The 17,666-nt window shown below is 42.7% G+C and overlaps 1 protein-coding gene across 2 annotated transcripts in view; it reads left to right on the top strand.

Annotated features, from left to right (window-relative positions):
• The window catches only part of BBS10 (Bardet-Biedl syndrome 10), a 43,580-nt gene that overhangs the window by 7,753 nt on the left and 18,161 nt on the right, over positions 1–17,666 (top strand). The window contains exons 3-4 of one of the 2 annotated variants that reach the window (XM_082635346.1): positions 6,171–6,269; positions 15,555–15,788. In XM_082635346.1, the coding sequence (XP_082491472.1) occupies positions 6,171–6,269; positions 15,555–15,621 (166 nt within the window). In that variant the 3' untranslated portion in view covers positions 15,622–15,788. Of the gene's footprint in view, positions 1–6,170; positions 6,270–15,554; positions 15,789–17,666 lie in introns of those variants that run through there. The other variant, XM_082635345.1, reaches the window with a different exon arrangement.

The following is a 17,666-nucleotide window of genomic DNA, read 5'->3' as shown; positions in this document are numbered from 1 at the left end:
ACCCATTGCTCGCAGTTGCCTTTCCAGCCCGAGTCACTTCATCTCTGACCTGCACCAGCCTCCTCATGGCCTTCTTCACCTCTGTCACACCTTGTACTTTATCCTAGAGTGATTTCCCCCCAGCTTCTTATTTCAAATGTTTTAACTCCACAAAAAAAGTTGGGAAAAAAAGCACAACAAACGCCCACAAATCCTTCATCTAGATTCACCAATTACCATTTTACCCTTTGTGCATGTGTGCACGTGCGCACGCATGCACACACACACACACACACTTTACTGAACCATTTGAAAGCAAGTTGTATCCCTAAATACCTCAGTAAGTATTTACCATGAACAAGGACTTCCCCTACATAATTGAATGATTCTTTTAAAAATGCAGATTCTGTCATGTCATTCCTCTGCTCAAAGTCTTCTGAAGGTTTTTCCTTCACACAGAACGAAATCCAAATTTATCATAGTCTCCGGGCTGTACATGATCTGTTCCCCTGCTTACCCCTGATACTCTCCCTCTAGCTTTCTCCCCACCAGTTACACTATCAGTCAGGACAAGTTATGCCATTCTGAGGTAACAAATAACTCCAGATCTCAAGAGCCTTGACACAGTACGAATTGATTTCTTGCTCACATTCACGCCTATTAAAGGTCAGGCTTCTCGGGCTTCTGATCCCACACTGTTTTCTTCCTCACTCCTAATTCAAGGCTGGTGGAGCGGTCACTGTCTTGAGCGTTACCAATCATCACACCAGGGAGAGAGAAAAAAGAAATCTAGAGGGTCTTGCATTGGCTCTGTTCGGAACTGGCACGTGTCATTTCTGCTCATGACTCACTGTCCAGAATTCGTCACATTGTCCTACCCATCCACAGAAGAACCAGGTAGTGCAGTTCTACCTTGTGCCTGGAATGAGAGAGAACCAGAACATCTGGCAAACAGCACGAATGAGTACCCAAACTGGCCGCCTTTCTGTCCCGTGAACGCACAAGTTCATTCCAGCCTCTGAGTTTTCCATTTGCTGTTCTGTCTGCATAAAAGTCTTCCCCTCCGACCTGCATATGGCTCACTTCCTCACTTTATTCAGGTACTTCTGCTTTAATGTCACCTCCTTAGAGATAACCTTTCTTGACCTTTCAATCTAAAATAATACCGTATTCCTTCCCCATGACCTCCCTTGTTCTCTATCTGCCTACCTTGTTAAGCTCTTTTTGAAGCACATATCTGATGTTATTAGTATGTGTGTTTATTTTTTGTATTGACTGCTTTCCCCACAAGAATGTAAACTCCATGAGGACTTTGACTTTTTCACTTCCATATTTCCAGCATGTGGGATAGTACCTGGCCAAGTAGGCACTCGGTGAATAAATGAATGAGTGAATGAATGAATAGGAATGAACCAATGGAAAGACTGACTAAGGCTCCCTTCTCCTGAGCGGTGATCACATAGATCCAACCAACATTTGCCTCAGTGACTCCATTTTTGTTTGTTTCCAGCACTACCTAAGCTCCCATGAACCCAGTTTTTTCTTAAAATACTAAATCACTGCAGAGTCCTACCAGCCTGGAAGCCATTCTCTTTCCTTCAGGTGACTTAGCATGTCCCTGTTCTAAACAATCATTTGTTCATTTTAAAGAGTAGCTCTCAGTAGGAAATTTCATTCCTAAGTCTGTGCCGAAAGCCTCCCTGTAGCCTTATGTAGACGTGCTGTATTATGGTTGAATCGCATTTATGCTTAGGTTAACAACATGGTAAATATGCATAGTTCTTGCAGTCTCTGTCATTTACACCAACTCCTTTGGATGTTTGTATTGATATTTAGCCCCAAGTAAAATCACCAATCACCAATGCCAGATCTTATTATGAATAAGATCTGGGTGAAAACCTCCCTGATTATAGCAACCAAGGTTCTTGTGCCCAGATTAAACACACCTAGTTAGTAATTGGCTGTGCTTCTTGAACTACTCAGGGAGGTTTCCATTATCTGTCCCCCACTATAGGGAAATCCTTTCTGCGGCCACAGAAATGTCCATTTTCTTTAAAAAAGGGACCCCATGGTATATTTAGCCTTAATACATATTTCTAAAGTACATTTGTGCAAAACTTCCTGGGCTTCACTTGTGTTTCTATCACAATTTACACATCATTTTGTACTTAATAAACTCCCATACTGATCTCTTCTAATTTGTACTGTATGTCTTAAAATTTACATTAACTCGCAATATAATTAGTCTTAATAATTAGTTAGGGTTTCGTATACAATCCCCCAGATGGTAATGCCTACAAGATCATTATCAAATGATACCTTGGGCATAACTTGATAAGGAAGTTATCTTATGTGCTCTTTGAGAAGACTTTGTTGGTTATTTAGGGGGAAAAAGTCCATTTATATATTTCTCTTATTTGCAATATTTTACTCTAACCCTTTTGAGAAGTGAAAAAGGAGATCTCTTATATATGTATTAGAAGAAACGAAATTAACTATATAGTGAAGACAAAATTGGGACAGTTTGAAGATTGTATTTCTGTTCTAAACTTTGAGGCACAGTGTAGTAGAAAGAACATAGTATTTGAAGTCAAGCAGACCAGTATTGCCATCTTGGCTCTATCAGTTACTATTTGTGTAACTTTGGACAAGTTGCTAAATACCTCTTCTACCTCAATGTCCTCATCTATGAAGTAGTAATAACACAACCTACCTCATGTAACTGTGGTGAAGATCAGTAAAGACATCTGATGAGAAGTGCCTCGCAAATGCCTGCTACATTATTAAGTAGGAACTTAATAAATATTAGCTTTATTTCTTCCTTTGGTTGCCATAAACTTTTAAAAAATATTTATTTATTTGGCTTCACTGGGTCTTAGTTACGGCACACAGGATCTTCGTTGACACGTGCAGGATCTTTAGTTGTGGTATGCAAGATCTTTTAATTGCAGCATGCGGAAATCTTTTATTTGCGGCATGCAGCCTCTTAGTTGCAACAGGTGGGATCTAGTTCCCTGACCAGGGATCGAACCCAGGCCCCCTGCATTGGGAGCGTGGAGCCTTAACCACTGGACTACCAGGGACGTCCCACCCATAAATTTTAAACTTTTCCCTCCTTCCTCCAGTTCTTCAGTTATACTTGATAACCTGTTCCCTACATGGAAAAACAGCAGAAACCTTTGGGACTCATGCCAGCATGGACCACGGATATCACAGATATAGTAGAAATTCATTGTGGCAGATTGTATTTTCTCCCATATTTCCCTTGTCATATTCTCTGAGTATGACCTTCCTCTGATGGAATGGTAGAATCTAAGTCTCCTCTCCTTAAACCTGGATGAGGCCTTGTGACTGCCCTGCCCAGAAGACTATAATGAGTGACACTGTGTATGACCTCTTAGATTATAAAAGGCAACCTCCTGGTTCTCCTGAAACTCTTGCTCTTAGAACCCAACCACCAGTGCTGTAAGGAAGCTCAAGCAGCCTGAGAAGAGCCAAGGCCCTCATCCACAGCTTTGGTGAAGTTTCCAGCCAATAACCAAGCATCAACGTTCGTCATTTGAGTGAGCCTTTTTTAAAAAAAAAATATTTATTTATTTATATATTTTGGCTGCTCCGGGTCTTAGTTGCAGCACATGGGATCTTCGTTGCGGCATGCAGGATCTTTAGTTGTGACATGCGGACTTCTTAGTTGTGGCATGCATACTCCTTAGTTGTGGCATGCATACTCCTTAGTTGTGGCATGCAGACTCTTAGTTGCGGCATGCATGCAGAATCTAGTTCCCTGCAGGGATCAAACCCAGGCCCCCTGCATTGGGAGCACGGAGTCTTAAGCACTGGACCACCAGGGAAGTCCCCTGCGCTAGCCTTTGAAGTGGATCCTTCAATACCCAGGGCTTGTTTGCAGGTTTTCTTCATGTGAATCGTGCCTGTTGCCAGCTGAATTAGATTACATACCATGAAAGAGAACTTTCCTGCTATGTTTTAAGAATTTGGTCTTGCCTTACGAGTACGTGTACTATCAACTGGAAAACACTGACAGGGCTACACGTGTTGTCAACACTTTGACACTCTCCTGAGTTGGTTTGGTAAATAGCTACTGGCTTCAGCCTCCCAAGTCTACCACCCTCTCCCCCGCATCCCATCCCACCACCCCGGTCTCCTAATCCCCATCCTAGGCGCCCTTGGATTCAGGTTAATATCTGTTCAGCAGGGGAGTTTGGTGGGATCTTGCCCCAGTTCTGTGGTGTCCACTTTAACTGGTGACGTATTAACCATGCCACAGAGGTTGAAGTACTTTGAATATCACTCCTTAATGCAATAATATATATTAATGTGATCACACCATACATACTATTTATTGGAGTATAGTTCATTTACAGTGTTATGTTAATTTCTGCTGTACACCCAAGTGATTCAGTTATACATATATATACATTCTTTTTTTATATTCTTTTCCATTATGGTTTATCACAGGATATTGAATATAGCTCCCTGTGCTGTACAGTACGACCTTGTTGTTTATCCATTCTATATATAATAGTCTGCTAACCCCGAACTCCCACTGTGTCCCTCCCCCACCTGCCTCCCCCTTGGCAACCACAGGTCTGGTCTTTATGTCTGTGAGTCTGTTTCTATTTCATAGATAGGTTCATTTGTGTCATATTTTAGATTCCATATATAAGTGATATCATGTGGTGTTTGTCTTTCTCTTTCTGACTGACTTCACTCAGTATGATAATCTCTAGTTGCATTCCATGTTTCTGCAAGTAGAATGATTTCCTTCTTTTTTATGGCCGAGTAGTACTCCATTGTATATATGTACCACATCTTCTTTTTTTTTTTTTTTTAATATTTATTTATTTATTTACTTGGTTGCGCTGGGTCTTAGTTGCAGCTCCAGGGGCTCCTTAGTTGTGGCATGTGAACTCTTAGTTGCGGCAAGCATGTGGGATCTAGTTCCCTGACCAGGGATTGAACCTGGGCCCCCTGCATTGGGAGCGTGGAGTCTTATCCACTGTGCCACCAGGGAAGTCCCCCACATCTTCTTTATCCATTCATCTGTCGATGGACATTTGGGTTGTTTCCATGTCTTGGCTACTGTGAATTCTGCTGCTATGAACACACGGGTGTATACCTTTTTGAATTATAGTTTTGTCCAGATATATGCTGAGGTGTGGGATAGCTGGATCCTATGGCAGCTCTCTTTTTAGTTTTCTGAGGACCCTCCATACTGTTCTCCATAGTGGCTGTACCAGCTTACATTCCCACCAACGGTGTAGGAGGGTTCCCTGTTCTCCACACCCTCTCCAGCATTTCTTATTTGTGGACTTTTTAAGGAGGGCCGTTCTGACCGGTGTGCGGCAGGAGTTTTGATTTTCATTTCTCCAATAATTAGCCATGTTGAGCGTCTTGTCAGATGCTTGTCGACCATCTGCATACATACTATATTTAGTGGTTAGTTTTCTTTTCCTGTCTTACTTATCTCCCTACTCTCTTCCCCACTTCTTTCACATTGTCCCCCAGATGCTTCCCCCCAAACCAGGTAATCCTATGAATCACCTACCGGGTATCCTTCCATATTTTTCATTATGCTGCTTATAAAATCAAATTAAAATATATTCCTATTCATATCTGTACATTTGGATTGTTTTTTACCTTGGTTGAGATTTCTCTTGGCCTCTTGTCTCACTCACTACCCCTCCAGGGAGGCAAAGGGACTTACCTGATTGGTGAGTTTGGGTGGAGGAACTGCGTGTGCCTGGCTCAGCACTCCCTGTCTTTCTCTTGGTTAAGAGAAAGGAAGCAGGATCAGCATCTCCCCACAGGCCCGGAACAGGGATCAGCACTGTTAGGAACCATGCCTGGGTCCATCTGTCTGATTCAAAGGTGGAGCATTCACCTGCCTGTTCCATTTAGCACTGTAGGCCCTAGGGTCAAGTATAGGCATCATAGGGAGTTACTGTGGTGTTTCTGTCTCCTTCAGCCTGACTCCCATGTATGCCTCCCAATGGGAAGGGAGTTATTTATTGGGTCTCCTAAAACTTGTTCCCTACCACAGACATTGCCGGGTTTTATTGCCAGTGTCAGGTAAAGTAGCAACAAAGACCACTTGAAACCGCCTGGTACCCTTATCATTACCACCAGTGTACCAGCGCTTGCATGCTCACATGGCTGAACTCTCTCCCCAGGATCCACTCATCCCACGAACAAAGAAGCAGGCCCACAGAGAGAAATGGAAAGGCCAATGCCTCCACATCACAAACGGCTAAACTGTCCTTGGAAAGAAGGTATGTGAACTGAACAGGAGACTGAGATTTTAGTAATCAGCTCTAAAAGCAGTCACTGGAATGGGTTAATTTATCCAGAGAGACCCAAGTGCTGTTACTTGACATTATTAGATTTTTTTCTACTTCCGGGGTAAACTGAGACTCTAAAAAAGCAAAGTTATTTGGAGAACCAAAGTGTTCCATGTTCTTTGCCACTGCATAGAGATTCTTCCATTAAACCTACTCCACAGACATGAAGTTGGAATCATAGACAAGAGATGGAGAGAGAGCTCTCCAGTTAGAGCTTGCCAAGGCCCAGCAATATTCCTGCTTTTGGGTGCCAGGAGACTCCCCTACTTAAATTAGCTCAAGGAGTCTAATATTCCTGAGGAGGGAACTAATGATACTGCTTAGTGGAGTGACTAGATGAAAGGACTGTTTTATTAATTTGATTAGGACAATGGAAGGAACAGAAGGAGAAGGGAATTGAGTCGTTCCAGGGTGAGGGGATGGAGATATTAGGTCTCATCAGCAGAGACTGGAAGGCTTCTGGGCTCCAGGCATGTAATAGCTTACGATAGCTAATTAAGGTTGTGTTTTTAAGATTGGTGCATTTTGTGTCCTGTTGAAGAAATCTGTGCCTACTCCAAGATTTTGGCCTTTGGAATAGTAACTAAGAAATCTCAGAGAAATAATGCGTTTCAGTAATTCCTTCATAAATATTAAATATAAATATTTGAATATATACATATATTAAAGTTGTATAATACATAATATTGAACACAAAAATATACTGAATATATTTTAAATTGAGCACTCTATATAATCCATTCACACTCTGAAAACTCTTTTATAATACTATAATAATGAGCTAAAGAAAAATGTTTTTTATCTCTAAAAAGTTACTTTATAACAAACTTGCTTCAATCTACTCTTCCAACAAAATGTCTTCACAGAAATTCTTTAAATAGTACAGTACACTTCTTCATTAGAATTGCCTTTTTACCCAGCATTCTCTCAGAAATTCTTCCAGTCAGCAGCTTCTTTGGAAATCCAGAAAGCAACCTCCTGAAACTGTAACATGAACCAGACTGCAAAGATTTTATAATAGCACAGTCAGATGATTTTGCATTTGCCACGCTAAGCATCTTTAGGAGGCAGCATGGTGTGGTACAGAGATCAGGGGCTTTAGAGCCCCACCACCTGTGTTTGGCTCCTGGATCTGCCACTTACTAGTTACATCACCTTGAACAAATTACTTAAACTTGCTGTACTTTACTTCCCTCTTTGGTTCTTTCAGTTATCTATTGTTGTGTGACAACAATATTATCCTCAAACTTAGTAACTTGAAACAGCAAACATTTATTCTCTCATATAGTTTCTGTGGGTCAGGAATCTGGGAGTGGGTTAGCTGGGTGGCTGTGGCTCAGGGTCTTTCATAAGGTTGTAGTGAAGATGTTGGCCAGGGCTGCAGTCACCTGAAGACTCACTGACTGGGGCTGAAGGGTCCACTTCACTCACTGACGTGGCTGTTGGCAGGAGGCCTCAGTTCCTCACTGTGTGGGCCTCCCCGTAGGGCTGCTGATGTGTCTGAATGACATGGCAGCTGGCTTCCCCCAGAGGGAGTGACACCAGAGAGAGCATGGAGAAAGTGCAATGCCTTTTATGACACTCACTTCTGCTGTATTCTATTCATTAGAAGTGAGTCACTGAGTCAGCTTATGTTTAGTGGGAGGGGAATTAGGCTCCACCCTTTGGAGGGAGGAAAGTCAAAGGATTTTTGATTTAAGGTCCTCACATCCGTAAACCAAATAATAATATTGACCTTCTTGTACCTTTGACAGAATCAAACGTGAACATCTAGAACAGTGCTGGCTTCACAGTGTGTCCTCATTTACTTAGTCTGTATTGAGTATTGACTAATGTGCTGTACGTTCAGCATACGGTCATGAGTACAACCCAGCCCCTGCCCTCATGGACTCACAGTTTAATGGGAAGGTAGACATTAATCAAATAGTACGTAAACAAATGTAAAATCACTGCTTCACATGTGCACAGTGCAATGCAGAGGGATTGAAACTAGATAGGAAAGACTTCTCTGAAGAAATGATGTTGAAGCTGAGATCTCAAGGATGAGTAGGAGTTGACTAGGTGCAGAAGAAAGAGAAGAGGGTTCTAGATAAAAGGAGCGACGGGGTAAGATTAGTGGGTGGGAGCATGGAGAGGACAAGGCACTGGATAAGGCGGTGTGGCTGGGGCAGGGGAAGGGCTGTGTGCCAAGACGGGGGAGGTGACAGGGAGCCAGCCCCTACCCTGCTTATCTGTGTCTGACAAAAGAGGGGAAAATAAGCGTTTTATATATTTTTATGAGATCAGTGAGTGCTAGAGATTATGAGAGCTAGGTGTAGGAGTTGAGTACAGAGGGGCATGAAGGGACTTTTGGGGATGATGGGCTGCTCTGTATCTTGATTGTGGTGCTGGTTGGAACTTATACAGCTGTAGCCTAAAGAGGGTAAATTTTACTATATGTAAGTTATACCTCAGTATCCCTGAGTTTTTAAAAATGTACTTTTTATGCAAGCACTGTTATGAAGGGGTACCATAACATCGTGAATTCTCCTATAATATGGGTTTTGGATTTCTTCCAAACAGTATTAATTCCTGCAGTATCAACAGAAGACTGCCACAGTGAAGCTTAACCTACCTGGTGGTGCTGCAGCTAAAACCCCGCAGTCAGTGAGAGTGAGGGGGGTGTGTGTTCTGGTGGAGGGGGACTGAACACATATCAAAGTGAACTAAATGTAGTACACTTTTTGGCATTAAAAGTAACATGTTTTCACAGCTGTGTAAAGCATGAAGAGAAGAAAAATTTCAGAGGTAATAAATCAAGTCACTTTAATGTAAATGCTGACGTTTTTGTTTGCTCTGTTTTTATTTTGAAAAAATGTTGCCATGTGAATACAGTTCTAAGATCAGCAATGATGTTTAACAATGCAATTTAAGAGACTGTTATTTTGTCACAAAGCTAATAACAGATATGAAGCAAAGCAAGTTTTCCTGGCTCAGAAGCTGATCGAGTGCCTATAATATTATCCTTATGCAAGACACTGAGGCCATTAAGCTTCTGTGAATTTTAAGATTCAAGAGTCTTGACACACACAACATCACTGTGTTCAGTGCAGCACTGGACTTCACTGTCAACAGCTGAGCTCTTGAGAGTTCCAGTGTAAAATGCTGTTAATGAAAACGAAATGGCTAGAAGTCCATTGTATAAATATACCCCAATCGATTTATTCACTGCAAAGCAATGGGAAGAAACAGCCTACCACATGCACACAACACTGTGGATGAATCACAGACAAAAGACGCCAGCTACTTCTGGCTTCTGTTTTTGAAGTATAGTTGATTACAATGTTGTGTTAATTTCTGCTATACAGAAAAGTGATTCACTTATACATATATATATATACACACACACACATTCTTTTTTTAATATTCTTTTCCATTATGGTTTATCATAGGATACTGAATATAGTTCTCTGTGCTCTGCAGTGTAACCTTGTTTATCCATTCCATATATAACAGCTCACATCTGCTGACCCCATCCCTCCCCTAACCTCCCCACCCTTGGCAACCACCAGTCTGTTCTCTGTGTCTGTGAGTCTGTTTCTATTTCATAGATAGGTTCATTTGTGTCATATTTTAGATTCCACATATAAGTGATATCGCATGGCATTTGTCTTTCTCTTTCTGTCTGACTTCACTCAGTATGATAATCTATAGTTGCATCCATGTTTCTGCAAGTAGAATGATTTCATTCTTTTTTATGGCTGAGTAGTATTCTGTTGTATATATGTACCACATCTTTTGTATCCATTCATCTCTTGGACATTTAGGTTGTTTCCATGTTTTGGCTATTGTAAACAGTGCTGCTATGAACATAGCGGTGCATGTATCTTTCTGAATTATAGTTTTGTCCAGATATATGCTGAGGTGTGGGATTGCTGGATCATATGGCAACTCTATTTTTAATTTTCTGAGGACCCTCCATACTGTTTTCCATCATGGCTGCACCAACTTACATTCCCACCAACAGTGTAGGAGGGTTCACTTTTCTCCACACCCTCTCCAGCATTTATTTGTAGACTTTTAAATGATAGCCATTCTGACTGGTGTGAAGTGGTACCTCATTGTAGTTTTCATTTGCATTTCTCTAATAATCAGTGATGTTGAGCATCTTTTCATGTGCCTGTTGGCCATCTGTCTGCCTTCTTTGGAGAAATGTCTGTTTTAGGTCTTCTGCCCTTCTCTTGATTGGGTTGTTTATTTTTTTGTTGTTGAGTTGTATGAGCTGTTTGTATATTTTGGAAATTAAGCCCTTGTCAGTCGCATTGTTTGCAAATATTTTCTCCCATTCTGTAGGTTGTCTTTTTGTTTTGTTTATGATTTCCTTTGCTGTGCAAAACTTGTAAGTTTGATTAGGTCCCATCTGTTTATTTTCATTTTTATTTCTATTGCCTTGGGAGACTGACCTAAGAAAACTTTGGTACAATTTATGTCAGAGAATGTTTTGCCTCTTCTCTTCTAGGAGATTTATGGTGTCCTGCCTTATGTTTAAGTCTTTAAGCCATTTTGAGTTTATTTTTGTGTATGCTGAGAGGGTATGTTCTAACTTCGTTGATTCACATTGCAGCTGTCCAACTTTCCCAACACCACTTGCTGAAGAGACTGTCTTTTGGGGATGGATAATATTCTATTTCTTGATCTGGGAGCTGGTTACACAGGATGTTCAGTGTGATAGTCACTGAGCTGTACATTTATGATATGTGCATTTTTATACATTATGTTTTACTTCAATAAGAAAGGTTGTTTGTTTGTTTGTTTGTTTGTTTTGTGGTATGCGGGCCTCTCACTGTTGTGGCCTCTCCCATCGCAGAGCACAGGCTCTGGACGCGCAGGCTCAGCAGCCATGGCTCACAGGCCCAGCCGCTCCGCGGCATGTGGGATCTTCCCAGACCGGGGCCCGAACCCGTGTCCCCTGCATCGGCAGGCGGACTCTCAACCACTGCGCCACCAGGGAAACCCAATAAGAAAGGTTTTTAAATAAAAAAAATATATGGAACAACTATAGGAGATGTGTGCCCTAACACAGAAAATTAGAACATTAGACCACACTCACCATGGTCATAGATTGTTGTAATAGAAGGCTGCTACACATGTGACCATGGAACCGTCCTCCTGTCTGAGAAAAGCCCCCTCTTTGAGCAGGTGGCTTCAGGAGGCGATGCTTAGGTAGGGGTTAAGAAGCAAAGGAACACCAGATCAAGCCTAGGAATAAGTGAGGTGACGCTCATAGCCCAGTCACCCTCACGTTCTCATTACAAGGTCTAGGATTTTACATAATAAATCCAGTTAAAACTTTTTTTTTTTTTTTTGCGGTACACGGGCCTCTCACTGTTGTGGCCTCTCCCGTTGCGGAGCACAGGCTCCGGACGTGCAGGCTTAGTGGCCATGGCTCACGTGCCCAGCCGCTCCGCGGCATGTGGGATCTTCCTGGACCGGGGAACGAACCCGTGTCCCCTGCATCGGCAGGCGGACTCTCAACCACTGCACCACCAGGGAAGCCCTCAGTTAAAACTTTTTAAATGACCCAGACATTAATGTGTGAAAATATTTGAGCACAGCATTTCTGTAGGACTTGGAAGTTGGAAAATCTGTTTTCTGGTGTTTCTCATGATTTCACTATTTATAAGCAAATTTATCAAACAACTTTATTCAAGTCCCTTTTCCGGAAGTTGTGAGTGATAGAATGATATATGAGACACAGTCCTTGACTTCAATAAGTTATTGATTTAACATGGAGATAGCCCAACCATGAAAAGATTAACCAAAAATACACAGGTGTATACTGTAAGGATTGAATTGGGGGGAGCATTAATCAAAGGCAGCTATTGGCATGTGAGGTAAATTTACTGAGTTCCATGAAGGACAGAGAACGCTTATCAAAGGAGACAGAACTTGAGTTGGAATTTGAAGGAAGGAATTTAAAGGAATAAAGTAGACCTGGAAACGTGGGGAGAAATTTCAGGAGCGAGATTGACAGTGTAAACAAAGATTCCAAGGAATCAGTACACAAAGGGGATCTCATTGGGATTGTCTTGTGGCTCAGTCTCTGAGAAGACATTGAAAGAAAAAATCCAGTGTTAAAAGTCATGCAGCTTTTTACTGGAATCTTTGAGAGACTGTCCACAGAGATTCATCCAATTGGTAATCCTTAGCATTACTTCTTAAAATATCCCTTTCTACATGTCTTGAGGTCTAAAACCCCTCGCATACTGCAGCTGTAACTAGACTAGGGGTTGGCAGCCTTTTTCTATAGAAGGCCAGATGGTCTTTGTCGCAACTACTCAACTCTGCAGTTGTTGCACAAAAGCAGCCATAGACAATGCGTAAATGATGGGCGTGGCTGTGTTCTCATAAACTTTTATTATAATAACAGGTGGCAGGCTGGAGTTGGCCCACAGGTCATACCTTGCTTACCCCTGAACAAGACATCCAATACCCCACAAAGATGATCCCTGCGCACCTGTGTCCTTTCCATTTTTCTTACTCCCTCTATCGTTTTGCTGCTTCTCTCTACAAATAAATTTTATTCCTTCTGACACCAATTCCTGTTCCTGTGATGAGAATCCCAGAACAATGGGTAGAGAAAACAGGAATCTCAGACATCCTGGGGAACTATGGACGGTTTCTAACCAGTGAGAGGGAGTCAATCCAAGTGATATTTTAAGAAAATTAATCTAGCAGCACTGTGTAGGATGGATTGTCGTGGGTATAACAGAAAGCAGAGACCAATTAGGAGGTTATTGCAAAGAATGTGTGCAGTAGATGTGGAGTCTAAACTAGAACGTCAGCGAGGAATGGGAAAAAAATGGATGGGTGTGGGACAAAGTGCGATTCAAAGATTAACTGGAATTGGGACTTCCCTGGCTGTCCAGTGGTTAAGACTCTGTGCTTCCACTGCAGGGGGCACGGGTTTGATCCCTGGTTGGAGAACTAAGATCCCACATGCCACACAGCACGGCCAAAAAAAAAAAAAAAAAAATACTAACTGAAATTGACAATGGAGTGGATGCAGAAGAATGCAGAGGAAGGAGTCAAAGATGAGTAAACAAGTACTAAGATCCAGAGGCTGAGTGAGCAGGAAGACACTTGCATCATTTCCGTCTGCGTTTCAAATGTCCTCCTCCTTGTCCCATAAGTGTCGGTGTCCTTCAGGTTTCCTTCCTTTCCTGCTGATCTCATCCCTTCACCTCCCACCTCATACAGTTTTCCTGGGTGGCATGATTCCGATTTATAGCTTTGACCAAGGCCTCTCAGCTAATGATTTCCAAATCTGTTATCTGTAGCGCAAGTGTCTTTGGTGAGATGCAGACCCCCAATTGATGTTTCCAGGAAGACTCATAGACCCTCAACTCGGGCTGCAGTTGAGGTTGGTTTTACCCTACTTTCAAGCCAGTAAATTAGCCTATTACTGTTTCATGGATGCAGGCAAAAGAAGTAAGACTCTTGGTTCAGCGACAGAAGTTCTTATTCCTCATAGCAGAGCAAGCAGCATAAGCATCAGCATGTTGACGTCCGTTGCCCTTGGCACCCCAAGTCCCACAGGGTGAAACAGAGGGCCAGATGGAGGCTTGCACACACAGTGGATTGCGCTACAGGAAGGGGACACTGAGCTTGAGGAACCTGCTGTTTTATTGCAAGCGGTGAGCAAGCCTGCTCCTTGTCCTGGAAAGACTCCCTCAAGGTTACTCAGGGCAAAAACAAGCCTGAAAAATGACTCAGGTAAAGAGCAGTCAGGGCCTTGCATTCTTAGCATACTCTGCAAAACGTGTAGGAGTGGAAGAGACCCCATTGAAGATTGTTCTAGCAGTCTGAATGTCCAAAACGGAATTCACCAACTTCCTTAAGACCTGCTTTTCTGTTTCCAGTCTAGGTGAAGGATACCATCTTCTACCACAGTCACCCAGAGCAAAACCTGACAGCTATCTCAGGCTTTACCCTCTTACTTGCTCCCCTCATCCCAATTAACCACTGAATTAGTTTCCTGTAGCTGCTGTAGCAAATTACCATAAACTGGGTGGCTTAGAACAACAGAAATGTGTCCTCTCACAGCTTTGGAGATCAGAAAGAAGTCTGAAATCCAGGTATTGGCAGGGCTGTGCCCTCTCTGAAAACTCTAGGGGAGAATCTGTCCTTTGCCTCTTCCAGCTGCTGGTGGCTCCAGGAGTTCCCTGGTTTGTGGCCATATTACTCCAGTCTCTGCCTCCAGGCTCACGTTGCCGCCACCTCCTCTTCTATCTGCCAGATATCCGTCTGCCTCGCTCAGCGAGGGCACTTGTCAATGGATGTGGAACCCACCTGGATAACCCAGGATAAATGCCTCCTTGCAAAATCCTTCACTGAATTACAGTGTTTGCCATGATAAGATAATACTCACAGGTTCCGGCGATTAGAGTGTGGACATATCTTTCTGGCTCAGTCCCTACAGTTACCATGTTCTCTAAAGGTTCTAGCTTAGTCATTTTTACATAATAATACAAGTTGGATTTAGGAGTTATTTGCATAGAAGTAATGGCTAAGCCATGGACATGCAGCTAGTGAATAGTTATTCCAGGTTCAAAGCCAGGCTGTATGACTCCGAAGTTCATGCTTTTAATCAGTAACAGGCGCTGTCACCTTCTTGCCCTTTTTAAATGTTAATTTTGTCAAGTTGCAGAAGTCAACAGCTACGAAAGGAAGCATGGGCTCAAGTCGTACCAATATCCCCCCATCCTTGGGTTGGCAGGTGTTCTATGGACATTAGAAGCCTTTTGCACCACCACTGGCCCCCAAAGATTCCCCTACTGAAAAATCAATGTGGCGCATGGATGCCCTGCAACTGAGTAACCAAGAATCCGAGTTCCCTTTCTTGCCAGTTCCCTTTGATTTGCACTTCAGTGCTCAGAGTTTCGGTCTGCGAAGTAAAAATGACCCTGATAGTCATCTGCCTACCTGATGAGTTCTCTGCTGGGGGTTGGTGCAATTTAGTGAGAATCAGCCCTGATGAGGGGCATTCATAATCAGCTTCTCATTTTGCAGAGACATTCTGCCCTAGAGGCCTAATGAGAACATGGGAGCATAAATCCTTAAGACTTTGAAGCACTTTATATTTCATAAGCACTTCGCTAAAATTAATTATCCAGTTAATCTCCAAGGATGATAACCAAATGATTTCTTTTAAAAATTATCATTACTTATTAACAGATTAGAAAGCTGGAATCTGATGGAGATATTTTGCATAAGTTTCCACGGGGGAAATTGGAGTCACTGAGGGACCAAATTCCAGTCCCTTCAAGGTCTTTCAATAAAGCAACAGAATCCAAATGTACAGAGGTGGGACACTGGAATCCGCCGTGTCCCACTATATGGAAATCACGAAGTCACTAAACCCCTGGAGGCTTCTATTTCTCTGTCAACCACAACACTAGAATTCTGCCCTTGCTTCTCTTGCTGAACTGAGAAAATGTTGAAGTCTTCATGGAAATTAAAACATTTTATTCTGGGAATGTTGATTGACTTGCATATTAAGCAAATTTAAAATAAATTTTAATTAAACGAGAATGCTTTTAAGTCAGGGATCCCTTAACTATGATTTATTATGTAACTGGCTTTGCTGGTGTTATGTTGTGGTTGAGAACAAAGGATCTGGAGCCAGATGGCCGGATTTGAGTCTCACTCACTACCTGGGTGACTCTGGGCAAGTTACATGCCTCAGCTTCCTTTTCCATAATATGGCATCACAATGGTGTCATTTTGAGGACTGAATGTGTCAATACAGGTAAAAGCTCTTAGCCAGGTTCCAGTTACATGGTAGATGCCCAGTTAATGATTATGTCTGCAGAGCTCATTAAGGACTTGAGAATTTTATCACAACAAAAAGAGGACATGAGTGGGTCCCCTGTGTCTCTCTGTCTCCACAGCCTTTGACCAGATGGGTACTGACTCACTGTCCGACAGACGTACAACTCCTCACATCCCTCTTCCTGTTCTCCCACTCCTCTGTGTCTGTCTTTCCCCATCTCTCTGTTGCCGTATCTCCCTCTCTTCTCTCTGCCTCCCCTTTTCTTTTCATCCCCCTCTTCCTGCATCTTCACCATCCAGGGCAATGAAAGGTCCCACAATTGGCTGGGTCTGCTTGTGGGAACTATTTTTTTCTCATGAAGTATCAGAAAAACAGCCTCTGCCCCGTGAAGGTCTCTGAATCCACTCTCCTCACCGAACAGACTGTGTTTGTACCCCTGCCCCACTGTTAATATCCGCCTCCCTCTGACTCTCTTCTTGTCTTGGTCTGCGTGTCTTTGTTTCTCTGTATCTGTCGTCTCTTGCCGTGTGTGGGCGTTTCTGTCACTTGTGTGGGCGTTTCCGTCACTTGTGTGGGTCCCCTCAGCTGTGAGAGGTGAGCTCCCTGGGCCCTCTGAAGACCTGCTGGTGGGGAAGAAGAGGGGAAAAGATCTTGTGCCTCCTCCTGCACTGGGATCTGATGGAGAGAACTGTTTTCTCCAATGAGAGTAACTATCAGTAGGTCCTGGCAGGCGGTTCTGGAGCTCCAGGGAGTCGGGTCGCTCTGGTTAACCCCTGAAGTAGCAGGACTTTAAACAGTGTATCTCCGAACAGATGTCTAAGTAAAGCAGAGATGATGATTCTAATCAAGACAACTTACATGAAAGTTAACTGGGCACGTATTTAATGATGCACATAATTATGATTGTGTTGCATGATAATTCGCAGAAATGGTAAGGGGCTCATGTAAATGACTGTAATTAGCATTACTTTTTCCCAGCTAAGCTAAATTTTATTTCCCCTTTCTACATTGCTAATTCGCCAGCATCTGTAATCAGTGTCAATGTTGATAATTTCTTGATGTCACATACTGTTTACTCATCACATCCCATGAACATACTTAGATCCAGACACACAGATGCACATGGAAACACACACACACAGAGACAAAGAGCGAGCCTGGACCCAACTCTCTAAAACGAGGATTCCCTTATCCCTAGTTCACTTACCCTCCTCTGCAGGGCAGAGGTTCGCTCTGTTCTACCCATGAATCTCCACCCCACTCCCCTCCTTCTGGGATCCTTGCGATCTCTTTGGAGAGGCTTGACCACTGGCTGAGGTGACCTGTGAGTTCCCTTCTAATCCTAAAATTCTATTTTAAAAATAGTAATGGGGGGGCGTTTAAAACGTATGACTAAGTTTTGGTACCTTCATAATATCACCATCATCTCCATCACAAAAATTATAATTATTGAACATATTCCAGATAGAATGCTGTGCTCTTCGTACGCACACTCCGTTTAAATTCTGAAGTAG

Source organism: Mesoplodon mirus (genome assembly GCF_964341445.2).
Source record: "Mesoplodon mirus genome assembly, chromosome: 11".
Taxonomy (NCBI): Eukaryota; Metazoa; Chordata; class Mammalia; order Artiodactyla; family Ziphiidae; genus Mesoplodon; species Mesoplodon mirus.
The sequence above is the reverse complement of the archived record's forward strand: the minus strand, read 5'-3'. Positions and strand labels throughout refer to the sequence as shown.